Source organism: Oryctolagus cuniculus, chromosome 11, assembly GCF_051225735.1.
Source record: "Oryctolagus cuniculus isolate XC-2025 breed Fujian yellow rabbit chromosome 11, ASM5122573v1, whole genome shotgun sequence".
NCBI lineage: Eukaryota > Metazoa > Chordata > Mammalia > Lagomorpha > Leporidae > Oryctolagus > Oryctolagus cuniculus.
In genome coordinates this window covers 102,503,096-102,530,067 of record NC_142877.1, presented here as the reverse complement: position 1 = coordinate 102,530,067, position 26,972 = coordinate 102,503,096, and the positions used below count along the sequence as shown (strand labels likewise).

Sequence of the window (26,972 nt, the reverse complement as noted above, 5' to 3'; positions counted from 1 at the left end):
GCTTCCTGGTAACATGCGCCTCAGGAGACACCAAGTGATGGCTAAAATGCTTGGGTCCCCACTGCCTGCCCAGGTGGGAGACCCAGATTGAGTGTCTGGTTCCTGGCTTTGCCTGGCCCAGCTCTGGCTGTTTCAGGAATTTGTGTAGTGAACCAGCAGATAGACAATCTCTCTCTGTCTTTTGCTCTGTCCCCCTGTCTTTTTTTTTTTTTTTGAACTTTTATTTAGCAAATATAAATTTCCAAAGTACAGCTTATGGATTACAATAGCTTTTTCCCCCCCATAACTTCCCTCTCACCCACAACCCTCCCCTTTCCCACTCCTCTCCCCTTCCATTCACATCAAGATTCATTTTCAATTCTCTTTATATACAGAAGAACAATTTAGTATATATTAAGTAAAGACTTCAATAGTTTGTACCCACACAGAACATAAAGTGTAAAATACTGTTGGAGTCTGTTGGAGTACTAGTTATAGCATTAATTCACATTGAGCAACACATTAAGGACAGAGATCCTACATGAGGAGTAAGTACACAGTGACTCCTGTTGTTGACTTAACAATTTGACACTCTTCTTTATGGTGTCAGTAATCTCCCTAGGCTCTAGTCATGAGTTGCCAAGGCTATGGAAGCCTTTTGAGTTCGCCGACTTTGACCTTATTCAGACAAGGTATAGTCAAAGTGGAGGTTCACTCCTCCCTTCAGAGAAAGGTACCTCCTTCTCTGATGGCCTGTTCTTTCTACTGGGATCTCACTTGCGGAGATCTTTCATTTAGGTCCTTTTTTGCTAGAGTGTCTTGGCTTTCCATGCCTAAAATACTCTAATGGGCTCTTCAGCCATATCCGAATGCCTTAAGAGCTGATTCTGAGGCCAGAGTGCTGTTTAGGACATCTGCCATTCTATGAGTCTGCTGTGTATCCTGTTTCCCATGTTGGATCGTCCTCGCCCTTTTGGATTCTATCAGTTAGTATTAGCAGACACTAGTCTTGTTTATGTGATCCCTTTGACTCTTAGACTTATCATTATGATCAATTGTGAACTGAAGTTGATCATTTGGACTAGTGAGAAGGCATTGGCACATGCCACCTTGATGGGATTGAATTGGAATCCCCTGGCACATTTCTAACTCTACCATTTGGGGAAAGTCAGCTTGAACATGTCCCAAATTGTACATTTCCTCCCTCTCTTATCCCCACTCTTATATTTAACAGAGATCACTTTTCAGTTAAATTTAAACACCTGAGAATAATTGTGTGTTAATTACAAAGTTCAACCAATAGTATTAAGTAGGACAAAAAAAATACTAAAAGGGATAAAGTATTATGTTGTACATCAACAGTCAGGACAAGGGCTGATCAAAACATTTTTCAAAAGAGGAAATCCAAATGGCCAACAGACACATGAGAAAATGTTCAGGATCACTAGCAATCAGGGAAATGCAAATCAAAACCACAATGAGGTTTCACCTCACCCTGGTCAGAATGGCTCACATACAGAAATCTACCAACAACAGATGATGGTGAGGATGTGGGGGAAAAGGGACACTAACCCACTGTTGGTGGAAATGCAAACTGGTTAAGCCACTATGGAAGTCAGTCTGGAGATTCCTCAGAAACCTGAATATAACCCTACCATTCAACCCAGCCATCCCACTCCTTGGAATTTACCCAAAGGAAATGAAATTGGCAGACAAACAAGCTGTCTGCACCTTAATGTTTATTGCAGCTCAATTCACAATAGCTAAGACCTGGAACCAACCTAAATGCCCATCAACAGTAGATTGGATAAAGAAATTATGGGGCATGTACTCTATAGAATACTATACAGCAGTCAAAAACAACGAAATCTGGTCCTCTGCAACAAAATTTTATATGAATTTTAAAATCTATGTGTAGTTTCTTCATAGTACTCATTTTCCTTGGACTTTTTGTTTTTAAGATTTATTTATTTACTTGAAAGGCAGAATTAGAAAGGGAAAGAGAGAGATCTTCCATTCACTGGTTTACTCCCCAAATGTCTACAACAGCCAGGGCTGGGTCAAGCCTAAGCCAGGAGCTTCATCCGGGTCTCCTATGTGGGTGACAGGAGCCCAAGCACTTAGACCATCCTCTGCTGATTTCCCAGGCACATTAGCAGGGAGTTTGATCAGGAGTGGAGCAACCAGGACTCAAATTGGTACTCATATGGAATACCACTGTTGCAGGCAGCAGCTTAACCTTCCACACCACAACATTGGCCCCTCCATGGGCTTTTTGGACAATCTTATAAATTTATGAAAAAAACAGCATATCCTAATAAATATTTGGTATTCAATTAATGCCATATATACATGATATTAAGATCTTGAAAATGAAACATTTCAGTTTTTAAAATGTACTGAATACATTAGATATAATAGAACTGTACCTAAATTTTATCCTAATCTGAGAAGGGTAACCCTGGTATATTAGAAAAATATTCAAAAAGTAAAACATTAGTCTGTTGGATACTTTTAACTCTTAGTGAGAGAAATCTCAATTAGCAGCGGTTCAAACTCTAAGAACATTGCTCTTTACATAAGAGGCTGAGAGAAATTGGGTTTATTTGAGCAAATCAATTATATCTTCAAATTCTAAGCCTTTTTTCCTGAAAGTAAGACTTTATTTATTTATTTGTTTATTTAAGATTTATTTGTTTATTTGAAAGGCAGAGTTAGAGAGTGAGAGGAAGCTCCTCTGTCTGCTGGTTCACTCTCCAAATGGCCACAATGATCAGAGCTGGGCCAGGCTGTGAAGTCTAGAAGCAGGGACTTCATCTGGGTCTCCCACATGGCTGCAGGGACCCAAGCACTTGGGTCATCTTCTGTCACTTTCCCAGATACATTAGCAGGGAGCTGGATCAGAAATGGAGCAAGCTGGACTCGAACTAGTGCCCATATGGGATGCCAGCACTGCAGGTAGTGGCTTTACCCACTGAGCCACAGCACCAGCCCCTCTGAGGCTTTTTTATATTTCTTTTGCCATTCTTGGTTTCTTAACATTTTGAATCCTTGACGTATTATCTTATGGTCACAAAATGCCTACCCCAGTTTCAGATAGCAAAACTGCCTCCAAAGAGGATTCTGGGAATGCTTTGGTTCTTAAAGAGCTTTCTTAGCAGTTTGTTCTCTGGAGAAAACTATTTTACTCAAAGCCTTCTAGCAACATCTTTTTTCTAGCTGGCCAAAGTTGAGTCATATGATTATCTCTAGGAGACAGGCAGAGGAATAGTGTGTTAGTAATGTGTATTGATGAACTAAATGACAATTCATGTCATAACTAGAAAATAGGCATATATTACAAAAGGAAGATAAAATTTATTAGTTCAGTAACAAATTCAGAAAACCAAATTTTAAGAATCCTTCTAAAAATATCACTAGTGATATTGGGATTGCATGATTATGTAACTAATTCAACTGTATGATTCACCAATTCTCAATAACTTTAGGAAGAACTGATGAACCTGATTTATGTTTTCTAGCTTTTATAAATTAAGTAAATGTGTCTTTATTCAGTGCTTTTTAAATTTCTTCTCCTTTTCAGGAGTCCTATCCAAAGAAGAGAAATTATGCTATGGAAATTGTACCATCTGCCTCTCTGGATACATTTCCTTCAGAAAATGAGAACTTTCTATGTGATCTCATGGACACAGCTGTTACAAAGAAACCATGTTCCTTAGAAATTGCAAGGGCACCTTCCCCAAGAACTGGTAATATTTCTTATCTATTATCAAACCAATTAGATTTGCATGTTTATATATGTAAAGATGTGTCATTAATATTTTGATTTTCTGGTATATTTTCAAAATGAAAATGCTCAGTAACCTTTTGGTATTTGGAAGTGAGTCCAAGTAAGTCAGGTTTTTGTCATAAAGGCTTCACTTCTTGATAAGAGCCATCACATGGATATTACTTCCTTGATGAAGACACTTTAAAACCTTTAAGTAGTGAAAACCCTTGTAGGTTAGATACGAAGCTTTAGGTCCTTAAGGACTTCATAGACACTTTGGAAACAAGAATCCTTTTGTATATTTTTCTTTTTTTTGATTTATTTATTTTTTTATTTTTTTAACTTTTATTTAATGAATATAAATTTCCAAAGTACAGAATATTGATTACAATGGCTTCCCCCCCATAATGTCACTCCAACCCGCAACCCTCCCCTTATCCACTCCCTCTCCCCTTCCATTCATATCAAGATTCATTTTCGATTCTCTTTATATACAGAAATCAGTTTAGCATACATTAAGTAAAGATTTCAACAGTTTGCTCCCACACAGAAACATAAAGTGAAAAATACTGTTTGAGTACTAGTTATAGCATTAGATCTCAATGTACAGCACACTAAGGACAAAGATCCTACATGAGGAGTAAGTGCGCAGTGACTCCTGTTGTTGACTTAACAAATTGACACTCTTGTTTATGGCATCAGTAATCACCCGAGGCTCTTGTCATGAGTTGCCAAGGCTATGGAAGCCTTTTGAGTTCGCCGACTTTGATCTTATTCAGACAAGGTATAGTCAAAGTGGAAGTTCTCTCCTCCCTTCAGAGAAAGGTACCTCCTTCTTTGATGACCCGTTCTTTCCACTGGGATCTCACTCGCGGAGATCTTTCATTTAGGTTTTTTTCCCCCAGAGTGTCTTGGCTTTCCATGCCTGAAATACTCTCATGGGCATTTCAACCGGATCCGCATGCCTTAAGGGCTGATTCTGAGGCCAGAGTGCTGTTTAGGACATCTGCCATTCTATGGGTCTGCTGTGTATCCTGCTTCCCATGTTGGATCATTCTCTCCCTTTTTGATTCTATCAGCTAGTATTTGCAGACACTATTCTTGTTTATGTGATCCCTTTGGTTCTTAGTCCTATCATTATGATCAATTGTGAACAGAAATTGATCACTGGGACTAGTGAGATGGCATTGGTACATGCCACCTCGATGGGATTGAATTCGAATCCCCTGGTATGTTTCTAACTCTACCGTTTGAGGTAAGTCAGCTTGAGCATGTCCCGAATTGCACATCTCTTCCCTCTCTTATTCCCCCTCTTATATTTAACAGGGATCACTTTTCAGTTAAGTTTCAGCACTTAAGAAGACTTGTGTATTGATTACAGTATTCAACCAAAAGTATTAAGTAGAACAAACAAAAAAAAAATACTAAGAGGGATAACATATTAAGCTGCTCATCAACAGTCAGGGTGAGGGCTGATCAAGTCTGCATCCTATGTTTTTCCAGGTTATCTAAACTTAGCTACTTTGTATATAGTTTATAACTTTTATGGCATTTTCAGACCCATTATTTTAATTAATTTTATTACAAGTTAGTAAATAAGGCAGACAAATTGTCCTAATTTTATGACTAAGTCCGTTGAAACTGTGTCTTATTTAAGATCAGTAATTAATGAGACTTACACTCAAACATAAGCTTTTGACTACTGTCACATTTGCTTCCTGTGACTTCACATTGCCTTTTGGAAAGAATATTGGGTAATTGTACCAAAGCTAATGAAAAGGGAAAGTGTCAAGTAGATGGTTAGTATGTTCAGTGCTGCAAAAGAGTTGCAAGAAAAATTTTGATGAGAGACTTTTTTTTCTGGTTTGGCAATCTAATTGATGCTTACTTTTCAGTAGTCGATTTTGTAAGTTAGGTGGGAAAACTGATTTTAAGAAGTTAGTGAAATGTGAAATGTGAAATAAGAAGAGTGGAGGCTAAAGACTGTTCTCAAGAGGATTAAAAGAAGTTTGATGGTAACATAAAAAAGCAGGTACAAAGAGAGATTGCTAATTTATTTTAATATTACTAAGAGCTGGTCAAGTTTTGAGGTTAGAGGAATTTTGCAGTGGACTGAGCTATTTTAAAGATAATGAAAAGCGAGAACAACAGTTGAAGTTGAGACTCAATTAGTTTAAGAAAGCATAAATACCACTTTCCCAGAGATAGAGGCAAGCAGATTCATGACTATTCTGAAATATGCTTCCAAGTGGATTCAATTTCTAGGTAAGATTAAAGATCATTGGCTACAAAGAATTGCTAGGTCTTTTTTCTTTTTCTTTCTTTTTCAAAGAATTGAGGGGTTTTTTTAATTAATTTATTTATTTATTGAAAGGCAGAGTTACAGAGAAAGAGAGAGATCTTCCATCTGCTGTTTCACTGCCCAAACGACCACAGTAGCCAAGAATGGGTCAGGCCAAAGACAGGAGCTGCTTCTGGATTTCCCACATGGGTGGCAGGGGCCAAAGACCTTGGGCCACCTTTTGAATGCTTTCCCATATAACCCATCTTCTGACTGCTTTCCCAGGCATCTTAGCAGGAATCTGCATTGGAAATAGAATAAATGAGACTAGAACTAGTGCCCACATGGGGTGCCAGCATTGCAGGAGGCACCTTAGCCTGCTGTGCCACAATGCCAGTCACAAGGTAGGTCTTGGAAAGAGTTAAAGTTAAAAAAAAACTATAGGTAGGCTAGGGAATTTTGTAGAGGTGAGCCCATACATTTTTGAGCAGTACTCAGGCTAATTTGTTGTACAAATCATAATCACAAACATACAGAATGAGAAATTTTAAGATTAAGTAAGAACACAATGCTGTTGCTATCTGCAAGGAATTGGTTCTACTACCTCCCTGAATACCACGATCTGAAGACGGGCAAGTCCTTATATAAAATTTACGTATAACCTAGGCACATGTTCCTGTATATTTAAATCATCTCTATATTATTATAATACCTAATACAATGTAAATACCATGTAAATGGTTGTGGTAATGGATTACACAGAGAATAAGGAGAAGAAAAAAAATGTCTGCACATGCTCAGTACAGACGCAGTTTTATTCCAAATATTTTTAAGTTGTGATTGTTTGAACTCATGTATGCAGAACTTAATGGCAATATTGAAAACATTTAAAATGTATTGAGTATTTGCTATGTACATAAACTATTCTAAGTGTTTTATATATCATTTCATGTAATTCTTACAATGCTATAGAGTATTGATGTCATTATCTTGTTTTACAAATGATAGAACTAAGGCATCAGTTGAATCAAACAACACATCAGAAAAATCATTTACCAGGGCAACTGGGATTTATCCCTGGTATGCAGGGATGGTTCTAATTTATAAATCAATCTATGTGATACATCACAGTAACAAACTGAAGAACAAAACCATACGATTATTTCAATAGATGCAGAGAAAGCACTTGATAAAATAAAACATTGTTTCATGATGAAAACCTTAAGCAAATTGGGTATAGAAGGGACATTTCTCAGTATAATCAAGAAACTTATGAAAAACCAATGGCCAGTGTCCTATTGAATTGGGAAAAGTTTGAAGCATTTCCACCTTGACCAGAATCAGACAAGGATGCCCACTCTTATTTATTACTATTCAATATAGTCCTGAAAGTTTTATCCACAACCATAAGATAAGAAAAAGAAATCAAAGGTACACAAATTGGGAAGGAGGAAGTCAAGCTATCCCTATTTGTAAATGATGTGATTCTATACATAGGGAATCCAAAAGACTCTACCAACACTATTGTAACTCTAAAAGACTTTGGTAAGGTGGCAGGATATAAAATTAACACACAAAAATCAATAGCCCTTGTATACAAAGGCAATGCCATAGTTGGGAAAGATCTTCTGAGATAAATCCCTCTCACAATAGCTACCAAAAACTTAAAATCCTTGAAATAAACTTAATCAAGAACATCAGCGATCTCTATAATGAAATTACATAACATTAAAGAAAGAAATAGAAGACATTAAAATGGAAAAATTCCCATGTTCATGAATTGGAAGAACCAATATTATCAAAATGTACATACTACCAAAAGCGATTTACAGATTCATTGCAAAGGACATTCTATGCAGAACTTGAGTTGAGAAGCTCTGCACTGCAAAGGAAACACCTCAGCCAAGTGAAGAGGCAACTGACAGAATGGGAAAAAATAGTTGTAAATATTTGTAAATTTCTTAATATGAAACTGGTAAAGGATTAATATCCAGAATCCAGGAAGAGCTCAAAATACTCAACAACACAATAAAGAATCCAGTTAAGAAATGGGAGGCTTGCACCGCGTCTCACTTGGCTATTCCTCCACCTGTGGCGCAGGCACCCTGGGTTCTAGTCCAGGTTGGAGCATCGGATTCTGTCCCAGTTGCTCTTCTTCCAGTCCAGCTCTCTGCTGTGGCGTGGGGAGGCAGTGGAGGATGACCCAAGTGCTTGGGCCCTGCACCCGCATGGGAGACCAGGAAGAAGCACCTGGCTCCTGGCTTCAGTTCAGCGCAGTGCGCCTGCCACAGCGCAGCAGCCGTAGCTGCCATTTGTGGGGTGAACCAACAAAAGGAAGACCTTTTTCTCTGTCTCTCTCTCTCAGTAACTCTGCTTATCAAAAAAAAAAAAAAAAAAAAAAATGGGCAAAGCACTTAAACAGGTACTTTTAAAATGAGAAAATCCAAATGGCTGACAGATACATGAAAAAATGTTCAGGATCACTATCCATCAGGGAAATGCAAATCAAAACCACAATAAGGCTTCACCTTACCCCGTTAGAATGGCTTTCATAAAGAAGTGAACAAACAGCATATGCTGGTGAGAATGTGGGGAGAAAGGTTCCTTAATCCTCTATTGGTGGGAATATAAACTGGTATAGCAACTGTGGCAGACAGTATGGAGATACCTCAGAAATTTGAATATAGACTTACCATATCACCCAGCCATCCCACTCCTGGGAATTTATCTGAAAGAAATGAAATCAGCAAAAGAAAGAGTTATCTGTTATCATGTTTATTGCAGCTAAATTCACAATAGCTAAGACATGGAATCAACCCAGATGCTTGTCAACTGAAGACTAGTTAAGAAATTATGGGATACGTACTGGATAAAGAAATTATGGAATACTACACACTGGTTAAAAAAAGTGAAATCTTGTCATATGCAACAAAATGGATGTAACTGTAAAATATTATACTTAGTGAAATAAGCCAATCCCCAAAAGACGAATACTATATGTTCTCCCTGATCTGTGGTAACTAATAAAGTACCTAAAAGGTACTCTATAAAAGTGAAATTGACAGTTTGAGACATGATGACTTTGAACAGCCCTTGTCTTGATTGTTGAGGAACAGGTGTTTTTTTTTTTTTTTCATACTATTTGTTGAACTCTGTACTTAGTGTAGGGTTAATCTTATGTGTATAAAGTTAATTGAAAATAGATCTTTGTAGAAAATAATAAGAATGGGAGAGGGAGGAGGAAGAGGGGTGGGACTTTGTGTAGGAAGGAGGGTAGCTTAGGAAGACTATGTTCCTAAATTTGTATTTATGAAATGCATGAGGTTTGCATACCTTAAATAAAAGGTTTCTGGGGAAAAATAACTAAGACATCAATACATTAGGTAGTTTCTCAGTGTTAGATGTTAAAATAAGATGGACCTGGGACTTGAACTTGAGTTGTCCCAGATTAAAGACTTGTGTCGTTAAAACACTATGCTATCATGGTACATTATATTAGAAGATAAAATGGAGTGGAAATTGTGAACTAAGTACTAAAACCCTCATCAAATATGAAGATAAGCCATGTAGGAGACCTGGATGAAAGCTCCTGGCTCTTGGCTTCTGCTTGGCCCTGCCCTAGCTGCTGTGGCCATTTAGGAGTAAACCTGTGGATGGAAGATCTTTATCTCTCTTTGTCACTTCTCTGTTTCTGTAACTAAGCTTTTCTTTATTTTTTTCTTTCTTCTTTTTTTATTTAGTAAATATAAATTTCCAAAGTACAGTTTATGATTACATTGGCTCCCCCCCCATAATTTCCCTCCCTCTCTCACTCCTCCCATCTCCTACTTCCTCTCCCATTCCATTCACATCAAGATTCATTTTCAATTATCTTTATATACAGAAGTCCGATTCAGTATATATTAAGTAAAGATTTCATCAGTTTGCACCCACACAGAAACACAAACAAAGTGTAAAATACTGTTTGAGTACTAGTTATAGCATTACTTCACATTGGACAACACGTTAAGGACAGATCCCACATGAGCAGTAAGTACACAGTGACTCCTGTTGTTGACTTAACAAATTGACACTCTTGTTTATGGCGTCAGTAATCTCCCTAGGCTCTAGTCATGAGATTCCAAGGCTATGGAAGCCTTTTGAGTTCGCCAACTTCGATCTTATTTCTACAGGGTCATAGTCAAAGTGGAAGTTCACTCCTCCCTTCAGAGAAAGTTACCTCCTTCTTTGATGTCCCCGTTCTTTCCACTGGGATCTCACTCACAGAGATCTTTCATTTAGGTTTTTTTTTTTTTTTTTGCCAGGGTGTCTTGGCTTTCCATGCCTAAAATACTCTTATGGGCTCTTTAGTCAGATCTGAATGCCTTAAGGGCTGATTCCGAGGCCAGATTGCTGTTTAGGACACCTGCCATTCTATGAGTCTGCTGTGTATCCTGGTTCCCATGTTGGATTGTTCTCACCCTTTTTCATTCTATCAGTTAGTATTAGCAGACACTAGTCTTGTTTATGTGATCCTTTTGACTCTTAGACCTATCAGTGTGATCAATTGTGAACTGAAGTTGATCATTTGGACTAGTGAGATGGCATTGGTACATGCCATCTTGATGGGATTGTATTGGAATCCCCTGGCACGTTTCTAACTCTGCCATTTGGAGCAAGTCCGGTTGAGCATGTCCCAAATTGTACATTTCCTCCCTCTCTTATCCCCACTCTTATATTTAACAGAGATCACTTTTCAGTTAAAATTTATTTTTTAAAAGATTTTATTAATTTATTTGAGATGTAGAACTACAGACAGTGAGAGGTAGAGAAGAGAGAGATAGAGATCCGTTGGTTCACTTCCCAGTTGGCCGTAAAGGCCAGAGCTGCGCTGATCTGAAGCCAGAAGCCAGGTGCTTCTTCCTGGTCTCTCATGGGTACAGGAGCCCAAGGACTTGTGCCATCTTCTACTGCTTTTCTAGGCCACAGCAGAGAGCCAATGCTGCTGGTAGAGGATTAACCTACTGCAGCATGGCGCCGGCCCTTGTAACTCAACTTTTCAAGTAAATTTTTAAAAATGTGGAGGTATGATTTGAAGTCCACATATGATGACAATAAAATCAGTAAAAGAAGATTATAGTAGGAAATCATAAACTGCATATGGATATCATATTATGAATGAAAATATTGTGATCCCAAGGTACAGAAATTGGTGACAATGAATGCTTCCAGAAGATAGGTAATGAGGGTAAGAGTGTGCTCAAGAGAGGGAGCTCAGTTAAAGTAGGAAAATGGAGACAATCTATGTGCAGAAATGTAAAAGAACTTTAATTAAGGCACAGGGGAAGGGGAATTCCAGGGATGATGGAGTGCGGCATGGAAGAGTAGAGGAGACAACTATGTATTCATTCAGGCACTGAACTGAGTTCCCACATGTGCCAGTCACCTTTGTGAATGCTGAGGATACAAGGGTGAAAAACGATGGAGCCAAGTAATGAGGCTCTCAGGCTGAAAATAAATAATGCTGAATAAAAACATGAAAAAGAACAACACTTCCTAAAAGTGCTAAAAAGGTGACACTATAATTATATAAGCTGAGTTGCATCAGAATTATGAATTTGTTTTTATTATTTATTAAGAAATAATCAGGATAAAACATTAGTGAGGGCAGGAAGCCAGTACAGTCAGTACTAAAGCCACTTTCATCCTGAGGGAATTTTCTGTCCTGCTGCTGAACTTTTGGTTCTCGGGTCCTCTGTGGGTTTGAATGCAGAAAATGAATCTTTGTATCTGTCTAACATGGGGACTCTGAAATGGAATCCTGCTTACACAAGGCTGAGGTTCCAAGGTTTACACCCTTATAATAAAAATAAGTAATAGTTTTCCATATCCTGTCCCATTCTAAAGTGACTTCAAGCAAAGGTGATCTGTAGTGATCAATACAAAGGAGAAAATCACTGAAAAATTATTATGACACATTGACCCTCCTGCAGAGTTGCACCCTAAATTCATAGTGCCTGGACATTCCAAAGAATTTTTTTAAAATTTATTTTATTTACTTGAAAGACAGTTACAGAGAGAGGTTTTCCATCCGCTGGTTCACTCCCCAGTCGGTCGCAGTGGCCGGAGCTGCACCAATCCGAAGCCAGGAGCCAGGAGCTTCCTCCAGGTCTTCCACGTGGGTGCAGGGGCCCAAGGACTTGGGCCATCTTCTGCTATCCCAGGCCATAGCAGGGAGCTGGATTGGAAGAGGAGCAGCTGGGACTAGAGCCGGTGCCCATATGGGATACCAGCACTGCAGGCTAGGGCTTTAACCCACTGCACCACAGTGCCAGCCCCTGCAAAGAATGTTAATCTTCAGCCAAAAAGCAAATCTAATCCTTCTAGAGAGGAGTGTTTTCTCTTTCTATGCTCCAAATAGTTTCTAGAAATACTTTTCCTCTATTGAACTGAGCAGTTTACTTTAATTATTATTACAGGGAAAGGGATCCCAATTAGGAAGTTACAGAAGCTAGAAAGAACAGACCCAAACCTTCAGACTTCCAATACTGGGATGACCAGATACAGACTATTAAGTGAACATACTGTTATAGTGAAAAGATAAGCCCAAAGTTACTTGGGGTAATGCAAACTAGAAAAATGACCCAGTATATCTGAGAAGAAAAAAGTAAACTTCTAGAAATGAACAACAAAAACAATGAAACACAACAAACTGAAAATTTAAAACTCAGTAGATAGGTGCAACAATAGATTGTGTTCAATTGTAGAGCCATTTAAGTGAAATGGAAACTAGACCAGAAGATTTTCAGAATGTTTCATTGAGAGATAGAGGTCAAAAATATGAAATATATGAAAGAAAAACTGAGAATCTTAGAGGAATCTGAGAAAGTCTCATGTCGAATCAATGTCCCAGCATGAGAAAAGAGAGAAAATGTAAATAGTAAATAGTTGAGGTACCACTGTTCCTACAAGGCATGGCCACATCCTTGAGCTCACAGGGAGGCAGCCAAGTGAGCAGTTAAATTCAATAGAATATAATAAGAGCTAAGATGATGTTTCCCAAAGAGTAGTCTGGGAACAGAAAGGAAGAACATGTAACCTCACATGGAAGCTTGAAGAAGACTTTATGAAGGAGACAATTCCTGTATCAGCTATCTGTTACTATTAACAAGCCAATCCAAGATATAGTACACCACCCATCTGCAGATTTGATGGAGTTCCCTTGCCGCATTGGATGAGCTAGGGCTGCTGAACTAGGGGATGAAGGACCACTTTTAAGATGACCCATTCACATGCTTGATAAGTTGATGTTGGCCATAAACAGAGAGGTTGGCCATTGCTATGGGCTGTCTTTTTCCCTCTTCATGGCCACCTGGGCATCCTCATGATGTTCTGGCTGAATTCTATGAATGAACATCCTAAAAGAACCAGTTTGGCAGCTGTTTCATCATCTGGAGATCTACAAGGGAAGGGTACCAGTGTAGTTGGGGTCTGGTGAGGACTTCCTTCCTGTCATCTCACTGTATGACTTTGTGTTCATGCATGCAGTGAAAGAGAGCAGGATTAGGAAAGGATTTATGTGTTTGCCAGAGGTAAATATTCACATCTAAGGGGAAATATGCAGAGGCAAAAGAGCCTTGGTTCTCAGTTTCTAATTGTGTTTTCTTTCATTTAAGCATTCTCCAGCAGCTTTCTCACGAATCATCTGCTTTGGCCTTTAGACTTCAATATGACTGCTTTTTCCCCTTGAAGTTCATTTTTATTTTCATTGTTTTCTGACTTACAAACATACATACTTGATATTAAAAGCATATAAAGTACCAAAAATACATGGAGTAGAAAGTGCAAATTCTGTTTCATACTCACTTTTCTCATTTTAAGGTACTTCCAGCTTCTGCTTGTTATATTTTCATAGTGTTAATACCACTGGTTTAGGTTTTTGTTGGGTTGCACCCCATTTACAACACTGAAATATATTCTTGTTATTGATTACTGTATAACTACCCCAAAAGTTAGTGAGTTAAAACAATGAACAGTCATCTATTTTTCTTATAAGTGTAATTTATTAAGACTTGTTAGAGAGATAACTTGTCCTTGTTCCAAGTGATGTCAGCTGAGACAGCTTGACTAGGTGCTAGGGATCCGTTCTCAAGACCCTTGCTTATAGTTGATATGGCCTCCCTGGACTTTCTCATGGCATGCCATGGGATTGCAAGAACCAGCATCCTCAGAGAATGCTGCAGAAGCTGCATTAGCTGTCATAACTGAGCCTCAAGGGCAGCATAACTTCCAATGTAGTCAAGAGTCTGCCTACACTTAAGTAGAGGGAATTTAATTCCCCTGTTCTTGAGGCAAGTATATTAACTAAAGTCACATTATTCTTGCAGCAACTTCTGGAAATCACAAACTCACAATGCCTGGGTTGTTTATTTACTGTTGCTGTTGCTTTTTAAGTGGATATATGATTTTCTACAATTGTGTTTGATCACTTGGGTTCTTCTGCTAAAAAGCCAGCTTAGTTCAGTGACCCAGGCTTAATTTATGAAGATTGGTAAGCTTTACACTTTGGGTTGTGATTATGAATTCTAGGGCAGGGAATTCAGAATTAAAATAGAAGTTTCATAGGTCTTTTACAAGTTAGAGAAGATTCTGCTCAATTCTGTGTGGAAGATCAGCTGGTGAACATCACAGAATTGTCCTCTGTAAACACTACAATAGGTAGAGGAGAACACCAGATAACTATCTCATTTCTGGCTGAGTGAGGAACAATTTATGTGTTTTTTTCTCTTTTGTTGATTCTGTTAACCCATAGCTTAGATTTTGCATGGACCCTATTACTCCCTAGTCTTTCACACTGCCACGCCTAGTTTCTTATGGCTCTTACATCACTTTGCATTCAGTTTTCAGGGCCAACTAAGCTGATTAAATCTGGGAAATTAGCAATACCTGGGATGTATTCCTTTGTTACTGAGTCTTTTATTGACTGAATTCAGGGCTTCCAGATGTGGAGCTATCTCTTAATGCACCTGAGTGTTTTAGAGGTCCTCAAATTGAAGAGGGTGGGTGACCAATCTACAGTTCATTATCCATCCAATATATGTTGATTAAGTACCTCTATAAACAATTAAGCATTGCACTAAATATTGCAGAAGAAACAGTGAAACATATAAGCCTTGATATTTAGGAGCCTAGAGTGTGCTCAAATTAAGGCTGACAAGTGCATTGAGCAGGGGAAGCATGAAGTGCTCTGGGAGGTATTAAGAGGAGGGATGTGATTGAAAGCTTGCTAGAAGGGATGCAGCCTATTCTTAGCCTCAAAAACAGAAGAGTGAGGTGGATGAATCTGGGTGCCTGAAACTCCAGACAAAGGACAGTGTGTGCAGAGATACAAGGGTGTAGATAAATAGTGCATTAAGAGATAAAGCCTGCTTAGCAGGGTTAGAGACAGAATGCTCGTAGTGTAGAATGCAAAAGGAACATGAAGTGACATTCAGAAGCTTGGATTTCATCTGAGAGCTGAAATAAGCCACTGACAGACTTAAAGCTGGTAGTGCCACGATCAGGTTTATATTTTAGAATGATCACTCTGGAAACAAAGTAGAGTGTAGGTTGGAAGCAGGAGGAATAATTAGAAGGTCAGTGTGCAATCTCAGCAAGAAATGATGGTGGCCAGGACAAGGCAGTGCCAGCAAAGAAGAGGGAGGAGAAACAAAGCTGAGAGGTATACAGCTGCTCCTCTTGGGGGAAATAAGTAGACAAGGGATTAAAAAATTACATCTGAGAGAATTCATTCCATACATTTAGCTTAGTTGTATTGAACAACATCGTTTATGTTTACAGATAAAACAAGGATTACTACACTACACAGGGACTGCATTCAGAAGCTCTTGGACAGGGGTGAGGGGTTAGTGAGGGAGAGGAAGAGGAAAAGGAAGAGAGGGAGGGAGGAAGTTGCAGAGAGATAGGTAGAAGATAAATAGGTCTTTTTTCCTATTTATTTATATTTAAAGATTATTTATTTGAAAGGTGGAGTTACAGAGACAGAGAGAGACAGAGAGACAGAGACAGAGAGAGACAGAGAGAGAGAGAGAGGTCTTCCATCCACTGGTTTGTTTACTCCCTAAATGGCTGCAATGGCTGGAGCTTGGCCGATCTGAATCCAGGAGCCAGGAGCTTCTTCCAGGTCTCCCATGTGGGTGCAGGGGCCAAAGGACTTGGGCCATCTTCTGCTTTCCCAGATCATAGCAGAGATCTGGATCAGAATTGCAGCTGTCGGGACCCAAGCCAGTACTCACGTGGGATGTCGGCACTGCAGGTGGTGGCTTTAGTCACTAAGCCACAGCATCAGCCCTTATTTTTATTTATTTTTAACAATTTTTAAATTTAAATAAGGTGAACAAACTTCATGAATTTCATAAATACAGATTTAGGATCATAGTGATATTTCCCCCACTCCCACCCTGCCTTCTCCTCCCTTTCTTATTCTTTCTTTTAATTCTTACAATGAAATACTTCCAGTTTATTTTATAATCAGATGATTAATCCTCTACTAGGTAAAGAATTCAACAAAAAGTAAGGGAAAAAAAAAAAAAAACTGTTCCTCAACCGTAGAGATAAAGGCTGTGAATATAAGTCAATTCTCAAAATGTCAATTTCTCTAATATACATTGCATTTTTTGTATTCTGTTTTTTAATTTTTAAAGACAATTTATTTATTTGAAAAACAGAGTTACAAAGAGAGATAGAGACAGAAAGAGAGAGGTCTTCCAACCACTGGTTCACTTTCCAAATGGCTACAATGGCCAGAACTGAGCTAATCCAATGATAGGAGCTTCTGCCAAGTCCCCCATATGGGCGCAGGGGTCTAAGGACTTGGACCATCCTCTGCTGTTTTCTTGGGTGCATTAGCAAGCAGATGGATAGGAAGTAGAGCAGCCAGGACTCAAACTAGTGTCCAATTGGGATGCAGGCGCTGCAAGCTGGGGCTTTAACACGCTGTGCCATAGCACCGGCTCCTGTATTCAGTTAGTTTTACCATGGGCTTTTAAGGGTTGAATTATGTCTCTCCTAACCCCACCAAAAGAAGAAAGTTGGAATCCTAACCACCACCCTTACCCCTACCCTCAGAATGTAGCCCCCAATACTTCAGAATATGATCTTATTTTGAAATAGAGTTTTTATAGAGGTAATCTGATTTAAAATGTCATTAATTGGCAATAATCCAATATGACTGATATCCTTATAAAAAAACAAAGTTTCAGGCCAGTATTGTGGTGTAGTGGATTGAGCTGTTGCCTGCAGCACTGGCAGCCCATATGGGCACCAGTTGAAGTTTCAGCTGCTCCACTTCCAATCCAGCTCCCTATTAATGTGCCTGGGAAAAGAGCAGAGGATGTCCAAAGTTCTTGGACCCTTGCACACATGTAGGGGACCTGCAAGAAGCTCTTGGCTCCTAGCTTTGCCCTGGCCCAGCCCTGGCAGTTATAGCCATTTGAGGAATGAATATGTGGATGGAAGATTCTCTCTCTCTCTCTCTCTCTCTCTCTCTCTGCCTCCCTCCCACTCTCCCTCTCTCTCTAACCCTGCCTTTCAAATAAATAAATAAAACTTAAAGAAAAAAGAAGAATAAATTTGGACTCAGAGGTAAACAGCCATCAAGGGAGGGCAGGGTGAGGAGATACAAGAAAAGCATGGCCATCTGTAAGCCAAGGAAAGAGGCCTGGAAGAGTTCCTGCCGTCACAGCCCTCATGAGGAACCAACCCAGCCAGCACCTTGAACTCTGACTCTCAGCCTCCAGAACGGAGACAATAGGTGTCTGCTGTTTAAGGGCAAAGTAGGCTTTACATTTCACATTGTAACTGTGAATTCTAGTGTTAAGGGGGCCCAGAATTAAAATGGAAGTTTTATGGGCTTGGTTTTAGTTTTAGTTTAGTTTTTTTTGTTGTTAGTACTTTGTTACAGCAGCCCTAAGGAAACTACTGTAGGGACTGTACTCACACACACAAATCCAATACATAGAAGGGAGGTCAGATGAGGATGCTTGGGCCTGAGAGTGCAGACCAGATCCTGCTGGACTTGCTGATGTTACAGACTAAGCAGCTTGCCGTTTGGGTTGTGACTGGCAATGGCATTGATGCATACATAAGTACAACATGCATTAAAAAAATCACATGGGATATTCATGTTAGTTCCCTTTTTGGGATCCTTTTTATTTACTAAGTAAATGAACTAGTACAAAATAGGCATCAGAAACACAAGAGGCCGGCGCCGCGGCTCACTAGGCTAATCCTCCGCCTAGCGGCGCCGGCACACCGGGTTCTAGTCCCGGTCGGGGCGCCGGATTCTGTCCCGGTTGCCCCTCTTCCAGGCCAGCCCTCTGCTGTGGCCAGGGAGTGCAGTGGAGGATGGCCCAGGTGCTTGGGCCCTGCACCCCATGGGAGACCAGGAAAAGCACCTGGCTCCTGGCTCCTGCCATCGGATCAGCGCGGTGCGCCGGCCGCGGCGGCCATTGGAGGGTGAACCAACGGCAAAGGAAGACCTTTCTCTCTGTCTCTCTCTCACTGTCCACTCTGCCTGTCAAAAAAAAAAAAAAAAAAAAAAAGAAACACAAGAAAAATATGTTGTCATATCTACTAGTGTAATGTCAATATGACACTAAATGTTATACATCATATAATGTCAATATGACATTAGTGGACTACATTCAACAAGATTTTTCAGTCAACCAGAAATGAGGGATACTCCTTCCTAGGGGCATTTTACTAATACCTTGATGCCTCCAGATTTCATGGAGGAAACACTGATATTCTAGTATTAGTATCACTAAATAAAGATAACAATAATCCACTACTTCTTAAATTTGCCAAGACTTGTATTAATACCACCAATATTAAATCGTTTGTTTCCCTTATAGCACCAAGGATTTTACATAATGGTGGTGGTGACTTTGCTGCATAAATGAATGAATAACTTAATGAGTGAGTGAATGAATGAATGAATAAATATTATATTTGAAAGAAAATGGCTGTAATGACAATAAAAGCCCTTAATGAAATAGTCAGATGCCTTCAAATATTATGCTTTCTCATCTGCCTTTCATTTAATTTTAACCTTCAGAGGGGAATTTTTCCATTCTATGGTAACTAGGCAACCTATTATTTTGAATTACTTAGTGCAGACTTTGCACATTGTGGATGCTCAATAAATCCATTTTGATTAATGAGCAATTTACAATACCAGCATACCAGCAGTGAAGACTATTTCCAATGCTGTTGAAAGAGAATAGATGATACCTTATAAAAAGGACATGTTATGGCTGCGTGCCAGGAGGGTGTGGGTCTTGCTTACCTCTATTCTGTTTGCTAATGTGCTTACTGGACTGTGCTCAATGTGAAATGGAAATGTCACTTGGTGAATAATCTTCCACACCCCTACCAAACCTCCCCCAACATCTGAAGTAAGTAGGAGTATGACAGGGATTCTGTAACTTATTTATACCTAAATATTTTTTGAAATGATGAAGCTTCCTTAATTCTAATGCCAAAAGATTGAAATCAAAAGAATTGAAACTGCACTAGGACAAATGTTTATCTCTGCTAAGCAAATGGGTAGTGTCAATATGATTTCTGTGGGTATGTTTAACTCATTTAAGAGAGCAAACTATTTTCAAGGCCCTTAGAAGCATTGTTTTACATTCAAATATTAGTCTTGCTGATAAGAACCATTTTTATCAAACAGCAATTATTTATTTGGCATTTGCTCCATGCTCAGTACATGTTAGCGGTTTTTTAATTCAGATATATACATGATAAATTGGTACCCCAGTGCTGGTTTATGGAGGGGCAAAGAGAGAAAATTAGGGTAGTGGTATCTATAGTTCCTATAGAAATCCTAGTAAATTAAAAATACTTCTTTCATTTGTATGGATAGTTTACCAATCTGAAAATGTAACCACCTCAATTTGTTCAAATTGGTGGAAGCTTGAAGCAACATTCTAAACAAAAATAAATTAATACTTTCCCTCCACAAATCAATTTTACTTGTATATAAACAAAATTATGCATACTGTATATAAATAACATAAATTATAGATTAATGAGATCTTAAGAGATATAATGATCTTTTATTGTCTTATGGACTTTGGCTTTTTATGATATTAGAATAGAATTTCTCCTGTAATGTCAGAGGACCTATAATATTGAGGTAAACATTTGTTAATTTATAAATTCATACTCATGAAATTCAAGCAGGCCCTCCACAGTACTTCACATTCCACGTTTTCTCTGTCTTCTCTTGAAACCTAAGATACCTTTGCAACCTTGTCCCTCACTCTCAGCAAGTGGCCTCGTACTGTAACTCATAAAGAAAATGTTAGACACCGGATTCAGCTGTGCTAACTTCCTCCTTAACTGTACATATACTGTTGTGCCAAGCCCTTCGCCTGGCTTGTCCCTCCTGGTAGAACAGTGTTCCTCCTGTCCCAGGTCGTTGTCCATCCTCGATGTCCCACGCCTTGGTTTTCTCAGGGATTTTCCTCTTTGATTCATTTTCTCCTGTGTTTTCCATTGTCCTTTTCTACTGGCTCATGTCCTTCACCATTTAAATCTGCTCACATGTTTTTCGAAAAGTGTAACAAACACCAAAATAACTAACAATGAGAGCAACAAGTAACCAACAAATAAAAAGTTCATTGATCCCACGTGATGGTGTAACTACGATTCTATCTTTATCCTCACACTCTCCATATGTTCATTTTCTTCCTTCTCACTTTTCAGACCACCTTAATCCATGCTCCAAGGCTCTGTTGAAATGTGCTCTTCTAAAGATAAAAATAACCTTGATGTCACAGAATCCAAAAAGGCATTTCCCTGTTTTACATTTCTTAACCTGTCAGCATCTTAATACCCTTCCTTCCCTCTCCTGTCAGAGGTAGATTTTCATCTTACTATGCTGATGCCCACCCGTTTTCACAGTAGACATTTTTCTGCCTGGCACTAAAACTTGGGAGTTCCTCAGGCAAAGTCCTCCCTATTCTTCCTACTCATCTCTATTCGTAAGCGATCTCATCTATAGTATGGCTTCTGTCTCCATCAACATGCTGAAGACTCCCCAATATTTCTCTTCAGTCCAGTCATTCAGAAAATGAGTCTCTAACGCCAGGCATATGCATTCATCTATGCATCCAGCCATGTATCCCACCCATCCACCATCCAGTCATGAACTGTCTACTGCATATCTCCACCTGTATCTCTCAAAGACATCTCAATCCCAAATATTCAAGCTAAACCCTTTTATGTTTCTGTCCAACCTGTTCTTCATGCTGCACTCCTTATCTCAGTAAATTACTTAATCACTTACTGGAATGTGGGAACTTGAGTGCCATTCTTGCTACTTCCCTCTCCATCAACACCCATATTCAGTGATTTACCACGTCTTGGGCTTTTTAAAAAATGTATACTTGGGTGAGGGTAATTCTGTAGTGTACAATTTCTATACCTTAAATCTATTGCCTCTCTTAATCCCTATCATCATTTTCTTCCTCCTCCTCCTCCTCATCATCAATCTCTTCCAGATTTTTTTAAAGTCTCCTGTTGTCCTGGCTACATTCTTTGAATTTATCACACATTACAGCCAAAGCCATTTTAAAAATTAATAAATCTGATTAAATCACTCTCTTCATTAAAATCTTTTAGTGATTTTTTCATTGTTCTTTCAAGATTGACCCAAATCCTTAATAAGGTTGAGAATATACTGTTCCGGGCCAATGCTGTGGCGCAGTGGGTTAAAGCTCTGACCTGAAGCGCCGGCATCCCATATGGGCACTGGTTCTAGTCCCTGCTGCTCCTCTTCCGATCCAGCTCTTTGCTATGGCCTAGGAAAGCAGTAGAAGATGGCCCAAGTCCTTTGGCCCCTGCACCCGCGTAGGAGACCCAGAAGAAACTCCTGGCTCCTGGCTTCAAATCAGCACAGCTTCGGCAGTTGCGGCCATTTGGGGAGTGAACCAGAGGGTAGAAGACCTCTTTCTCTGTCTCTACCTCCCTCTGTAACTCTGTCTTTCAAGTAAATAAAATAGATCTTTAAAGAAAAGGGGGGCTGGCGCCATGGCTCACTTGGTTAATCCTCCGCCTGCAGCACCAGTATCCCATATGGGCATGGGGTTCTAGTCCTGGTTGCTCCTCTTCCAGTCCAGCTCTCTGCTGTGGCCCGGGATGGCAGTGGAGGATGGCCCATGTGCTTGGGCCCTGCACCCGCATGGGAAACCAGGAGGAAATACCTGGCTCCTGGTTTCAGATCTGTGCACGCCGGCCGTAGCAGCCATTTGGGGAGTGAACCAACAGAAGGAAGACCTTTCTATGTGTCTCTGTCACTGTCTATAACTCTACCTATCAAATTTAAAAAATATATATACTGTTTGTTCATTCATTTTGACCTCTGCATATCATTATCTTCTTTTCAGTAATATCCACCATGCCACACAGATCTTTTTTAGTTACTTTAGTCCTTTAATAGGAGAAAACTCCTTTCTGTTTATGCATATTCACATGCCTGAACAAATTCTGCTCCTGGTGTCTCCTTCTCTCCTTCTTCCAAGTAGGTAGCTCCTATTTTTTCTCAGGAGCCCTCCCCACCTTTTCGGCACCTATACACACTTGTGCCCCAAAATAATACAGATACTCCTCACCTTAGGTGGGGCTATATCCCAATAAACCCATTTGAAGTTGAAAATTTTGTTAGCCAAAAGGTACATTTGATACACCTAACTTACCAAGCATCATAGTTCAGCAACACAGTACACCGTAGAATATTCATCAGTCACCTGCTGTCATGGTAGCGTAGCTGACTGGGAGGCATACAGACACTAACCAGCACAAAAAGGATTGTATTCCCTATCACTAACCACATTAAGAACTCAAAGTACCATTTCTACAGAATGGCTATCATTTCACACCAATGTAAACTTGAAAAATTGTTATGTTGAATTATTGCAAATCAGGAACACTTTGTCTATCAATACTTCTGTTTTTGACTCTTACTGTGTCTTCTAAATTTCCTACCCTTGATAGCTTTTACCTATATCAAAAATATATAATTATTTTTGTATTATTGATCCATATCTTTTTTAGTCATTTGTCCTGCACAGTTCAAAATTGGGCCTGCTCATCATTGCAGCCACCACTTCTAGCAAAATCACAGCCATCTAGAAGACATTCAATTTATGTTAATGGAAAAAGGTAGCTAATCTATTGAATCCTTACTTTATACATCTTTTTTTAAATTTTGTTTTGTTTTGACAGGCAGAGTGGACAGTGAGAGAGAGAGACAGGGAGAAAGGTCTTCCTTTTGCAGTTGGTTCACCCTCCAATGGCCACCACGGCTGTGCTCTGTGGTTGGCGCACCGCACTGATCCGGCAGGAGCCAGGTGCTTTTCCTGGTCTCCCATGGGGTGCAGGGCCCAAGCACTTGGGCCATCCTCCACTGCATTCCTGGGCCACAGCAGAGAGCTGGCCTGGAAGAGGGGCAGCTAGGACAGAATCCGGCGCCCTGACCGGGACTAGAACCTGGTGTGCCGGCGCCACAGGTGGAGGATTAGCCTATTGAGCCGCGGCACTGGCCACTTTATACATCTTAATTTAGTTAGCTTCAAACTAATTTACAAGGTAGTTAGTATTATTATTCCATTTTATTGATACAAGAATCAGGTAACAGATAGGGTTAGAACTTGGTAGAAAAGGTTACTGGAATTTAAATATAAAATGTTTGGCTATGGAAGCCATTTTCTGAAGACAGTAATGATTCAGGAATTATTCAACTAATGAAACATGAAATTTTGATATTTTTTGAACTTGGCATGATAAATCTTACAGTTTTTATTTCAAAGAAAACAGGAAGAGTTGGAAAACTTATTTGCTGGTTTGGGAAAATCTACATTGTGCCTATCTGTGAAGTGATTCTGGATAATTTTCTAATCAATGTAGAATAAGTAGGAGAATTGAGGACAACCTAAAAGTCAAAACACATGAATGATTTCACAATAGTGATAAATCCAAAATGGAGAACATCTATTGTCAGTATGAATAATGTTTTCAAAGAATATTTAATATGTGAACTTTCATAATAGCACATAGTCATCCTCTAGTAAATATTTGGATGAATGAATGCTTATTATCATCTGATACAAATTTAATTTAACTTAGTATTATATATATGTGCATAGACATAAAAATACAAATAAGATATTAATATTACTATCTGGATGGTAGAATTACATGTGATTTTTACATTCTTTTCCTTTTTTTGTATTGTCCAAATTTTCTACAGTTAACACAGATGACATTGATAATTAGAAGGTAACTAAAAATAATTTGTAAAGTTAAAATAGAATGTGTTAAAACAATTTCTATCTAATTAACTTCAAATATTTGGGTTTTTTCCTCCTTTGAAGAAAGAAAGCAAAATAGAATAAGGATAGCTGTCATCAATAAAATGTTGAAACTTCTCCAGTAACACTTCATCTATTATATATACAGGATTTCTACCTCTATTTTTGCTCATACTTTACATTTCTATTTAGATTATCTTGGTCGGTATACTGGGTGTACTGGTTGAAACCTTGACAAGAGTCTCTTCAGTGTTCTTAAAAGAGGCGATATCATTATAACTTGGGAATTTACAGTTCAGTGATTTCAATCCATTCTAATTATTAAGCTGTTGCTTCGTGGGATCATGTTTAGTGACTTTGTTCTGTTTAGCAGTTGCTACATACAGTATTACATTGGAAACTGTATTTTACTGAAAACATTTTACAGAAATCTTTCGTAATTCTTATAATATCATATGTACCACTTTCTCTTCCCCCTACACTGTCTAGACATGTCAGATATATCTACTATAACTACACCAATAAAATATTCTTTTCCATAGATGATATATTATTCATGTAACGTTATGCTAAGACTGCCATTTCTGTCTTTAGCTACTCCTACACCCTAATTAAGTAACATTAACAAAATTAACTGACACCCAGCTACAGTCACACTATATATTTAAAAAGTAATGATTTTCTATTTTATTTTATTGTAGTTTCTATCCAGTATATAATATTTTAAACAAATTCAAGAATCACATAACAGTATTTTTCCATTGAGTTCTTAGAGCCAGTTTATTTAAAAACTGAAAAAGACACAAATAGCTTATTTGAAGTATTAATCAGCTAAGATGGAATAGTTTAGAAAAATAAAAAAGTAATTTCATTTAATCTAAGAATTAATTTACCACATATCTCAAGATCTATCAGTTTATCATCTTTATCATCATAATCATATTGCTGTTGAAGAAAGTAAAACTATAGGCAAACTGTTTATTGAAAGACACTTGTAAATTCAGTGGCGTACTCGCAGTGAGAAGTCAGTGGAACTCACGGTAAATCACTGTGACTGATCACTCATGGTTTTTCTCCAGTGCTCCTCTCACTGTTCAGAACTACCCGTTTTCATAAATCTTTCATTCTTATGTTCTGTAAGCATTTATTTAGGACTCAGTATTCAGTCCCAATAGATGTGTGAGACAAAGAAAAAGAAATCATTAAATGCAAATCATTGGAGAGGTTTTATCTATAGAACATTACAAAATAAAAGCATAAAGCATTTTAGAGAGTGGGAGTCAAGAGGGTTCAAACAGATCATTATTACATCCAGAGCTGTGTACTTTACTGCCAGACTTGGCCATGGTCCTTCTCAGTAGGAGATCCCATTCTTCTATTTATACACAGAATTCAACAAAACCTTGCTGTTGACATTTAATCACATAGGTTTATTATGCTTTTAATTCCCATACAACTATTCAATTTATAACCAATAGTCATTTCACACTTCTGTGTCTCTCACCTGTTCATAGAGGAAATGAAAAGAATGCTAAAAACTATGGTATGAAAAGAGCAGTACCACTGAGCATTCCATTCATTTTCGAAAGTAAGCTGACATTGTCATAGGCATCTGTGTAGCTCCCAGATCATCATTTCAAGCATATTTTGATTAGCCTGACCACGTGTGTAAAAGAGCAATTTGTCTAAATCATGGCACATAGTGACACAGAGCTCTTTTTGAATCTATGAACTCATTTTAAATACTGCTTAATTAATTGTTTCTCTTAAAAAGTCCTGAGAGTTTGGTCTTATTATTTTAAATATTTTAATACAGCTACTAATATAATGCTTGTTTTTTTCTTCTAGTAGCTTTCAGTAAGTTAGGTAATAAGTTTATTTTGTCATCATGAAATTGAACAAATTATTTTTCTATTTTGTTTAGTATATATAAAGTAAGAAGAATAAAAAATATATGTCCCCCTATCCTACTTGTTAGGGCAACTAATGTCATTCTGGTATATATTTTTTTTTTCTGTGCATAGTTTTGACATAAATCTGAACATTTGTTACAAGTTCATTTGTATTGTGTTCATTTTAAAATTATTTTTTAAAGATTTATTATTTATTTATTCAAAAATCAGAGTCACACAGAGAGAGAAGGAGAGGCTGGTTCACTCTCCAGTTGGCCGCAATGGCGAGAGCTGTGCCAATCTGAAGCCAGGAGCCAGGAGCTTCTTCCAGATCTCCCACGCGAAAACAGGGCCCAAGGACTTGAGCCATCTTCTACTGCTTTCTCAGGCCATGGCAGAGAGCTGGAAATGAAGTGGAGCAGCTGGGACTCGAACCAGTGCCCATATGGGATGCCAACACTGCAGGCAGCAGCTTTACCCACTATGCCACAGCACCAGCCCCTAAAATTAATTCTTAAATGTTTCTTATGGTAGTATTACCTGCTCTGTCAAAATGCAAGATTGGTCAAATTTCTGTTAAAGCACTCCTGCCCCTATTTCTTCCACCTCAGTGTGTCAAAACGGTTATATGAGAAAATCATAAATTCTAACTGTGCTAAAAAATTAGAAAATATCTGTGCTCAACTGGATCA

General features: G+C 38.6%; 1 protein-coding gene across 20 annotated transcripts in view; it reads left to right on the top strand.

The window, feature by feature from the left end:
• ANKS1B (ankyrin repeat and sterile alpha motif domain containing 1B) overlaps positions 1-26,972 on the top strand; it is a 1,209,513-nt gene that overhangs the window by 425,894 nt on the left and 756,647 nt on the right. For all 20 annotated transcript variants that reach the window (XM_089308838.1, XM_089308836.1, XM_089308835.1 and 17 more), the window contains one exon: positions 3,563-3,728. In XM_089308838.1, the coding sequence (XP_089164964.1) occupies positions 3,563-3,728 (166 nt within the window). The remainder of the gene's footprint in view (positions 1-3,562; positions 3,729-26,972) is intronic.